The 11,170-nt window shown below is 34.2% G+C and overlaps 1 protein-coding gene across 1 annotated transcript; it reads right to left on the reverse strand.

The window, feature by feature from the left end:
• Positions 1 to 6,907: 6,907 nt before the first annotated feature.
• On the reverse strand, positions 6,908 to 10,416 carry LOC113240306 (THAP domain-containing protein 1-like). Its single transcript, XM_026477575.1, has 4 exons — positions 10,097 to 10,416; positions 8,603 to 8,792; positions 7,917 to 8,465; positions 6,908 to 7,579 (listed from the first exon to the last, which is right to left on the reverse strand). The coding sequence occupies exons 1-4, from the start codon at positions 10,174 to 10,176 to the stop codon at positions 7,520 to 7,522; spliced, it is 879 nt and encodes a 292-aa protein (XP_026333360.1). The 5' UTR covers positions 10,177 to 10,416; the 3' UTR covers positions 6,908 to 7,519.
• Between the last annotated feature and the right edge of the window lie 754 nt (positions 10,417 to 11,170).

Here is an 11,170-nt window from a genome sequence, read left to right on the forward strand (position 1 = left end):
AACGTGGATAGCTGCAGGATGAGGACTAAGGCAGCTGGGAGATCAATATTGATGTTACCCAGTGATCGTCCGATGGATGCTCAAGCCTGTGTCGTCGTCGTAGCAGCGTGTCTTGAAGATAGTTTAGTGATGCATTTAGGAAGTTTTAATAGTGATGTTTAATTTGTTAGGAACATTCAGCCAAGCTGAAAAACATTCAGCCAAGCTGAAATAAAGAGTTAGGATTTAGACAGGTTACCTAAATAGCTAGGATAGCTAACGAGTAATTATATTTTGAATTGTTTGATTAGGATGTGGTCATGGTCTGTCCTTTTAGATAGGTTTTTGGCAGACTTAAGCCATAGCCTCCTCGGTGGTTTACTTGTTGGTAAGGTAGTAGCTTCCGATGAATGTGTGTGGCTAGCCTATAGCAAAGGCTGATCACTTATGTAAGTTGCCTATTATAGGTAGGGCACCGGCTAGGGATGTTCACCCCTTCAGTTGTGAGGAAGAGGGATGTAGTCTAGGCTCTACTCTATGAGTAGAATTACTGGCTGAGTGAATATAGTTTTATATTTAGAATGTGTTTTGAAATAGGAGATCAGAAAGAATAGAAGATCTTGAGAGTTCAAGATGTAACCTCAATAAGAAAATATGTAAAAAGTACAATAAATACCAAGTTTTGAAGATTATCCCAGTTTATATTTATAAAAGTTCCTCTCGCTACGCAACACGAGTTACGTCCAAGCTTACACAGTCTATAATAGCAGAAAAAATCTCCAAATAAGTACACGGAATTAAAAAAGGAAATAACCCAAATCTGGCATCTGAAAAACGTAGTGATAGTACCAATTGTTAGTCCATCCACAGGCATTATTTTGCTACACCATTCATTGCATTCGCTGAGTAACACCAAACAATGAGAAAGACAATGTCAAGTAAGAAGGTTCATTCGCATCATGCATCTTTTAATTTAGTGGAGTGGATAGTAATTATTTCAAATTGAGAACGAGAGTAGACACCAAATACACGCCTAAACCGCTGAACCAATATTAACGATGTTTGGTACAGAGATATATGGGACCTGGAAGAAGGACATAGGCCACTTTTTATCACAAAAATAAATCTTAAAGAGCGTAAAATAGAGGTTTAAAGTTTGTATGGAAAACTAATAAAACGATGAAAATTGGTATAGTAGGTACAGTAGGCTACTCAAAGTATTTATTCTACGCAGACGAACTCACGGGCACCAGTTAGTAACAGTATTTAATTTGTCCCCGCATAAGATTATCATTCAACATTTAAATTTCAATATTTTCATTCGTGTATTTGATTTAGTTTTTAATAATTTAGGTATAGGAGTAGAATAAGAAAACTTTCCATAGAGTATTTAACATTGCTTAAATTGGATTCTAGGGCTTGTTCTTTCCAGTTTTTTGCGCAACTCGGTTTCTTGTTTTTTTTATTAATTGTTTATAAAACTATTTACATTACAGTTGCATATCGCATCTTTTAGAAAAAAAAGAAAATACAAATGACACCTCAAAAAATGGAAAAAAATGAAGACACAATCAAAACGTTCAATCGTAGAATAATCACAAACAAACATTGACTTACAAATAAATGGACGACGGGTCTAATACAAAAACCACGAAAAAAATGTCCCAAGTCAACCTATTTAAACGTAGTGACATGTAAAGGAATATATTATGAAAAAGCTAAAACATTGAATTTAAATTGTAATGTCATCGCAGTACTGTCTAATTTTGCTTGCTTCGCTGTCACTCGAACAAACGAAGACTAAAGCGTGATTGACGCTCAGCATACGATTTTAACGCCCTATAAGTTCGGACACTTTTTAGCGTGGACCCGACGTCCATATAATTGTAAGTCAATGCAAACAAAACAAAAAAAAATCAAACCTATTTGTGAAATTACTCCACTAGTTTAGATTACATTTGTTAACACAACTACGTTTTCAAAATCTTAATCGACGACGAAAAGATATCGCTTTTACCAAAAAATCGCGTGTCACATCAACGTGCCATTAAAAGTTTGCTTAGTCAAACCTTCTCAAGGTTTTTTTCCACTGTGACTTTCTTAATGGATGCAAAAATAACTCCCAAAGCGAGCACACTAAAAGCCTAAAACAAAAGAAAACTTTCCGAGTGCACAAAAGACTTCTTTACAGTTAATATTGGCAAAATGACGTTAGTGAAAAAGTATCTACTGTGTTTATTAGAATTTGAATATCAAAATTTAAATGAAATGTAACTATTTATTAGTACCTAAGGGCAAACTTTTAAGGGCGACACGCGCCGACGTTCGCATTAGTGCGCTCGGATCACAGTGAGGTCTGACGCCTCACAGCGCTCATGTGAATAGCGAAGCTGCTCGACTGCAACCAAGCATCGACATGCGACTCCATATTTGCATAACACAAATTTGTAATAATGGGAAAATAGAGATGAATATGTTATAGGCGAAAATGATGACGCGTCGCGACGCTTCGACTCTGCGTCAATGTGAGCTGAGCCTAACTATCATGGCAAAATACGCTCTAATCGTTATGCTCTCTAAGTTGTATTATTCAGAGGAATTTAAATGTAGTTGCTTAGTAAATAGAATTCAGATTTGCCATTAATGTACGTGAGGGCGGTCTCTAACTGGGCGGTCACTTCGCGGCGGCCACGCAAAAACTTTCGCCTACTGTAACTAGGCGCTAAAGGTACCTCGCTGAGTGAAGAAAAACTTTCATAGTTTTCTCACAGATGGCGCTACGTCGTAACGTTGTTAAAAACCAAAACAAATCGAGTTCTCGATTGTTATACACGTAGAAAAAGATACTATTTTATTTAACGTATTGTATATTTTTGGTTGGTTTTGGTTTGTTTGATAATACAAATATTATACGCGATTTAAATCCGGAAAAATAGTTTCATTTCCTATAACCAAAACAAAGATTCGTAAAGTCCTTTAATCCGTTCCGTGGCTTGGCTTAGTTGGCATAGCGTCTGGCACGATTTGCTAAAAGACGGTGGTTCGAATCCAGCCGGATCAAAGGAAATCTTCTCTAAGTGTTCGATCTTTGTACTAATAATTATAACAAACTAGTGAAGTAATTTGTAATAGTAGTAGTTACGTAGCATCATACAAACATACTCAAACATAATTGCAATATAGGGCGATGCAATCTTAACGTGATGTCCTTATCTTTGGGTCAGTCAGTGACCTACAGTCAGTGAGTCGATACTTGTTGTTAAATAATTGTGATTTTATTTTAGTGCCTGTTAATAATGGACCCAGAAAGACAGCCATTATTAAATCCGGCTGCTGATTTGCGGAGTAGAAGAATCAGGTGTGTACATGAATTACATTCACAGCTGTCCCTGGCCATCGAGTATACCAGAAATAGAGACGAAATGTCATTTAATTTGTTTGAAAACTATTCTGCCAAATCATTAACTGTGACAATTGCGCTCCAATTGGCCAGCCCGAATTTGAAACAATTGACGGGTGTCGTCATGGTGTCGTCCATTGTTTCACAAATCGACAAGTTTAACTTGAACATTGCTGTAATGGATGAAAATTGAAAAATTACATATCAATTAAGTTTGTTTTGTAATTAGATGTTTGAACATTTAAGAAGTATCTACACACAGGGTCAATTGTTGGCGCTGTACTATTTCAGTTTTCTAATGTGATTTCAGCGCAAACGAGAGTTGATATTTAAAAGTTATATAAGGCCCATTTGCTTGATGAGCTGCCAGAGATGGATGGCCCTTATTTCGTCTCTATTTCTGGTTATATACTCAATGTCCCTGGCGATTGCGAAAATGGTTGTCAATTTTCTATGGTAATTTGATCGATCGAATACAAAAAACGAATACGAAGAAAAACACCAATCTGACTGGACTCGAACCTGCGTCTGTATGTCAAACTAGAGTTTTAGTAGCAAGTCGTACATCTGGTGATAAGCGACACGCTTGTCCATAACAGTGCCGCTCAGAGCTTCAGCAGGCACAGCCGCTGCGCCCTGAGACATAAGTTGACGAAGCCCATGTGCCTATAATGTTACCAGCACCCTTACCCTTTCAAATCGGAACGCAATTACTCACATTATTGCTTTCCAGCAGAAATTGGTAAGGTGGCTGTAGTTCCTCTGACGAACTCTTTCCCAAGGAGCTCTACTGCTACTAAATATAATAATGTAAATAACTTTTTCACCTCACTAGCTCGGAAAGGCTTTCTTTCTCATTAGAAATCTGCGCGCAAAACCTTTTCCAATCTAATGGAAAAGGTTTTTTGAAAAAAAAACATAATGACGCAACTATATGCAATTTGTCGTACACTATTAATTAAGTAATACAATCCGTTAGTATATTTTATTCATTATTGTTGACATTTTAATTGACAACAATAACTACCTAATTTAAGTAACTTTATTAAATTATTTTTTTATAGTTGAACTGTTTTTCTTTCATCGACCATGAGTTGTGTGTTTCGCTCGTCAGCAAAGTTGTTTCGCTTGCCTTGAAACCCTCGCTACGCTCAGGAATTAGAATAAAGAGAATTATTTTGGAACCACTCGCTTCGGTCATGGTTTAATCTTAGAATCCTTCGCTTACTCAGGTTTCAATACAATCACTCGCGGCAAACAACAGCTTTGCAGCATTGAATAACAAATAACGAATTTGCGTTTGATTGAAGCATCGTAGAAAAACTACCACCATTATGTGATCTGCTTAACCCTTAGTCTTACCACAGTGTCTGAAAACTAAACAGAACTAAGTGTCGGAACTGCCATCCTATAATATAAAAAGATGTAACAAAGTCTGGATATTTAAACTTTTCGTTGAAGTATAGTACATCATCATTATCGTACCTTCATTGCAAATTACGTTTCGAATTTATTGAAATTTTATACACCGTGCTGCGATCTAGTGGCCAGTAGCTGGACTACGACGAACGACTAACATCCGAACGAATATAATGTAGTATCTCCTCGGCAACAGAGGACCTTTCGCTGGCACTAGAGATGCGCGTAGTAGAATTCTTGTGTTATCGATAAGTGATATTAATATTAAAAGAAATTTTTTTAAAGGAAAAAGAAAATCTTCGGTATAAAATATCGTTTATTATGTTGAAAATAAAAAGAAAATTACAAGGTGAATCCTTACATGTACTTAATAGGAATACTCAATGTATTAATCTTTACAAAGTAATACCATTTTATTATATGTATTATTAGGAGAAAGTCCTAGTCTAGTGGGCGTGGCCTGCAACATCACGCCACTCGATGGACCGAACGGAGAGGGCAGTTGTATTTAAGCTCGCCACGCCGGCAGCGCGCGCCCATTTCTTTGCCGTCGAAATCACGATCATTTAGCTTCTCTCGTTACTTTGTTAATTTCTTAATTATTTCAATAAATCTTTACTTTTAGCGTTTTGTAATTTCTTTAAAAAAAAATTAGATTCAATAGTTCTCGCTAATAGTATAGTATTTGTTATGAAGATACGATTTGCTATATATACGAGTATAATGCTATTTAGTAGCATAGTTTAGGCGAAAATTAAAATAATTTGCAAATAAACTATCATTCATCACATGAGCAATAAGAATAGTGGTATGGTATAAAGTATTTGTTTGGATTTGTAAGAATAGTTATGTTGTAATGGATGTGTCGTCGAAGATGGTTGGATATAAATGGTTGGATACTAACATTTATTAAGCCCCTCCCACATATATGAATAGGCTTGTACATAAAACACACGATTCTGTGAAAAAAAAAGATAAAATCCTATATTATGTTCTTGATGGGTTGTTTAAAGAAGTGGAAGATAAATGTTGATATTTTGTTCTTGAAATAAAACGTACTTAGTTGCTTTTTAGATTTTAATTTTAGTTTCAGTAAATAATGTATGCTGATATGCGGATAACAAAAGCTTTAATTCCACGCTACCTTAATTGCAGAGACATTTGTCAAAAACTTTGGTGAGAATAATATTCAAAAACAAGCTATAATGACAAAAATTTAGAATAAGTAGGAATAAGTATCTTAGATACCATTTCGAGCCATCAATTGGGAGAGTACCTGACCTCTAATCGTGATTAAATTAGGTCTCTGTAATTTGGCAAATCTTTTTGGTATTCTTTTGACGGATACAGCAGACCGCCTTTATTTCACCATGATGAATTTATGAAGACTCTAATTTTGTGATGGTAAACGCTCCTTCACACAAATATCACAATGTACCGACGTAATCATTTTCTTTGCAATGTACCCAGCAATATACATATATTATGGCGTGATGACCGAAATCTGATAAATTAATTTCTACAAAATCTGAATTATCAGAAGTTTCGTTTTTACTAATATTGTCCTCATTTTCTGCAATGTTTAAACCACATGTTGTATATCTGTACTTCAGCCGACAAACAGTTCAGAATAGACAACGGTTCCAATGCGGTGCAATTTCCTCCATTCGTATCTTTTAGTTCGACATGTACCAAGATTTTTTTATAAGCCGATTAAAACTGTCTTGCCGTTGGATTATTGTTGGATCCTCCGTGTGACCTTATGTTACAAAACAAAAGCTCAAGATGGTCCTGACCCAATTTGTAAAAAGGTAAATATGTCACGATTTTAGTTTAAATCAGACTCTCGTACAAGTGCTTCAAAGCCTTGATGCAGTTCATGAATCCCAAGAAACCAGTTTTTCTCAGACTTTTATTATAAGAGTTCCGTTTTCAAGCTTGAAAATAGATTAATTATAGTCGCATGCCATGTTTATTAATAAATTCAAATACACCTTTAACATTATTTTAATTCAATGCCTTTTTAAATACGTACCGAAGAAGAATAAGACAAAATAAAAGAATAATAATAAAATTAATATAATATAAATATAAATATAAATTCCAGTGTTAATATCTCAAATGTTTCTTTTTCGATCCTGCTTTTCAAAAAAATGTCTGATTAATTTTATCATTTGACAAGAATCCAGCGCTGCAACTATAGGTTCATGAGTCACTGGATGTTAAAATGTCACCTTGAAGTCTTGAAAGTAGCAACCAACCAACAAAATGGTCAGCCATTGACGTGTTAGCAGCACAGCCATCAAAAGTTGAAGCCACAACCTTTACTCGTGCGCTGTGAACCATTTCTAGACTACAGTGTTTTACTAATTCAACTTTTGTATGCCCGTGACACCTTCCACCAGGAAAAAACCGACAGGTACTTTAAAATTACTATTGATAACAGTAATCAAAAACACCAACGCCTTCTTCGCCTCAGTCAAGTGGTCATGAAATTTTTATCCAGCTCATTCAATGCGGCATTGTATACTCATTTCGTTAATTACTGCTTCTCCTTGCTTCTCAAAGGTGTAAAGGGTTCCTTTGTAAAGCCGGGTTATTCAGCAATTTTGGCATATCATTTTTTTAATGTTCTTGGATATTCAAAAGAAGAATAATCAAAAGCCTTAGGCCAGTAATAGTGTAATATTAAGGCAAAAGATCTGTGAGCTGGTGAGTATTTTATCTTGGTTTGACATTGGCTTCTGCATTAACAACTTGACGCGCCGCTAGTTCTTGAACCTACAAAATAGTCAGTACTTGATTATTCTAGCCACAAAATAATAGTAAACGCAGACTAGTCAAGAAAGAAGAAAAAAGTGCTAATGCATGCATTCTTGGATAATTCCAAGAACCCGGATAGTACTATGATTTTGATGATTTTTTTTAAACGTAAAATACAACAAATAAAACAATTTTATTTTTGCCGTTTAATTTTTGAGATAAATCGACTTATCAAGGATATATATTATATATATATATATATATATATGTGTGTGTCCCACTAATAATATAAATGCAAAACGTATTTACATATTTTTGGCATTATTAAATTAAGTAATTAATAACAAAGACAAACCTGCACACTAATATTTTTTAAGCTTCTAATGTTTTCACTCGTCATACCAAACATTTTTTGCAACGTTTTTAAAATTTCTTCCGCATTAACTAATTTTTTTCTTAGTCTACGATTTTGGGCTTGCAACTGTTTGATTTTTGCATTTTGTTTTTTAACTTTATTTTCAGTCCATCGTAACTTATTACTCAGTATTCTTTTCTTTGGAGTTGAGCAGGTAGATACAGGTAACTGACCTTCATTTTTGTGCAATATATTTACAATTTCGGATTCAGTTTCTTCAACAATGTTTTGATGCACAGTTGCTGCATTGCTGTCCATTTTGAGGTTCTTTTCTGTTGTAACGGTACCAGTCAAAGCACCAAAATTATTTGCATCGCAAGTTCCTGACGTGACAGGTATGGGTTTTGGAACAGTGACTTCTTTACCTAATAAATCTATATTGCCCTTGCAAACTTTTACACAAGGTTCGCACATACCATCATCTTTATTTATGAAATGGTCCCCCCTTTTTTTTAAACCGCTTGAGCCCACTTCATCATCCGGATTTATCTGTTATGACAAAAAGGGGATTAAAATGCACATCAATTCTTACACAAAACATTATGTAAATGTATACAAAAAGATGGTAAGTTGTAGTTGCTTCAGGTAAAGACAATGATTTATGGTGCAAAAATATCTATACTTACATTCATTAAAATAACAATTTTTTGAGTAGGGATTGCAGTGTTATTTATATATTTAAACCCTTTTGTTGAAATGACAAAATCGTTCTCATTGAAATGATTCGAACAAATCGTACTTAATTTTGTCGGCATCCAATTTTGTCGTCCAGTAGCTTCTATCCATTTTTCTTTTCGAAAAGGATCTTGTGGGAATCTGAAAAGATTAAGGTACATTCCATTATAATAATGATAATTATACTTTCATCATAAAGATACTATCGCACGATGTTTAGGAAGTAATCCACGATTGTACCTATTACAAATTTAAAACTCGAACAAAGACAATATCAACAACATCGATAATTTTATCGACTCATTCTCTCTCTAATTTCGGAAGCTTTATCCCGCTACCATAGTCGTCACCAAATAAGAGGCCAAATTTGATAGCTGAAACAGACGATATTAGGTAACTTTGAATACAATCAAGGAAACCATAAACAAACAATTATAAACTTATTGAGTTTTTGAAAAATACATAAATTTTATTAAAACACTATAATTATAATAATGACAAAACATATTTAAGTACTGTTTTCGCATGAATTAAAAAAAACTATTTTCAGTTACTCCGAAACGTCCTGAAAACAGTTACGTACTCAATCATTTTTTTTTTTAAATAATTGTTTTGTAACCAATTAATCGCCCAATTTCACCGAGTCACTTCGATTTCTCGAAAAAAATATTGAATATTAAAACAAAAATTTCAAAGAGCCGCGTAGTCATAGCCGTGAAGTCGTGCAGACTTGTATTTCCTTTTCTTGTTTGCAAATTTTGAATTGCCAATACTGACATCGATCCAGCAGTACTCGAAAAACGAGAATATTATTAAAGAAAGATTTTAATAAAGATGTAAATATTGACAATATACATGAAAACGAATTTAATGTACATGCTGGTGCCACTAGCTAATCTGACGATTTTGGCTCGTCTTCCGATAATAAAAAATTGAATTGAATAAAATTTTGAAAGAAAAGGTACACACCTTTTCTTTTACTTCGGAATTTTGCTATATAACTACAGTTTGTCCTTGTGAACACTGCAACGTAACTACACTACAACAAGTACAGGTTATCGTTGTGATCATTTAAAATACTTATATTTAATTATATAATGTTTGAATAAATATTAATTGTACTATCTAGAACTGAAAAGCAATGAACCGAAAAATAATCTAAACAATCAAAGTCACGAAATTATGAATCGATTTCTCGTGAAAATTGCTTAATGTGACTATCGATATGAATAGTTCACATCTCTATTCACGTCGCGATGACAAGTGCTAAATTTGGCCTCATATTTAGTGACAACTAAAACGTGAAAATTTCGACATGTTTTCTTAGTTCTCCAAAAGTAAAAACTTGACCATATCGCATTGAGATAATGTTTATTTTCGTTTGTTACAGTAAAAAAATCAATTCTTTAAACAAAAAACGAAAATTTTATTAAAGTAAGACTTACCGATGATATGTAATTCCACCACGAGTAATATTTTTGATGCCGCTATTATTTCTGCACTCCAAAACAGAACATCGAGGCATTTTTTACGATTATAGAGAATTTGCGTGATGACACATCCATACAACGATAATGGTGGACCACGGTCTAATCACTACGTACACATTTTGCTTTGGACGTCCAGGAATAGCGACGTCGTTAAATAATAGATGGCGTTGGCATCTCTTCTTTGCCCACGAACTTGTATATTAAACTGGACCGCGCACTAGTTAATAAAACGAGCCGAGTGAGAGGCTTCAAAGTAGTAATGCGTTTCTTTCTAATAGGGTATTCATTCATGTTTCAGTCAGCCATGTTGCTTTTAACTTTTTAATTTTTACGGAAAATGTGGCCGCTTATGGATGACCAAAACTACTAATATTATTTCATAATACAAATTAGTCTACTTATTTGATATACTACTTCATAAGGTTTCATTGTTGAAATATCTTTTTTTGCATGAATTTGGAGATAATGTGTATGTATAGGGAAAAATATTTCCCGCATTAGCCACTAGGGGTCGTATTCCAGAACTCTAGTCAATGCTCAAGTCAGGATTTGAGCAGACTTGAGTATGATTTCAAGCACTGAAAATACGACCCTAATGGCAAGGACTTGAGTATGATTTCTAGTGCTTTGAATCATACTCAAGTCAATTTAACAAGTGCCCTGTTTACAGTACATACGAGATTTCAAGACCTAATTATGTAATTATTGCATAGAATACTTTTTACGAGTAAATTAAAATAATAAAACACAACCAATATTTAATTTATATTTTGTTAACAATGCACGACTCAACTGAAGGCCAAACAAAAGCTACAAAACAACTTATTTGTTTATCAATATGTATAAACTAGCATTACTGTATTTTACCTAATGCGATAGTCAGCTACATATTAAATATCTGCCCATAACTAAATTAATCTATGTATTTTCATAACATATAACAAATAAAGTTACCCTTGTGAGCAGTGTTGCCAGACTTTTGCGAAGCTAATTCGCCAATTTATGTGTGTTAAGTAGCCGATATTCGCC

The sequence above is a fragment of the Hyposmocoma kahamanoa genome, unplaced genomic scaffold, assembly GCF_003589595.1.
Source record: "Hyposmocoma kahamanoa isolate Upper Pololo Valley unplaced genomic scaffold, ASM358959v1 129, whole genome shotgun sequence".
NCBI lineage: Eukaryota > Metazoa > Arthropoda > Insecta > Lepidoptera > Cosmopterigidae > Hyposmocoma > Hyposmocoma kahamanoa.

Bases quoted from the DNA above. Each gene is read 5' to 3' on its own strand.
- LOC113240306 (XM_026477575.1), bottom strand. From the start codon at position 10,176: ATGCCTCGATGTTCTGTTTTGGAGTGCAGAAATAATAGCGGCATCAAA. The intron at 8,793-10,096 runs GTAAGTCTTACT...TAATCTTTTCAG, and splicing joins GGTGGAATTACATATCATCG to ATTCCCACAAGATCCTTTTC. The intron at 8,466-8,602 runs GTAAGTATAGAT...TTGTCATAACAG, and splicing joins AAATTGTTATTTTAATGAAT to ATAAATCCGGATGATGAAGT.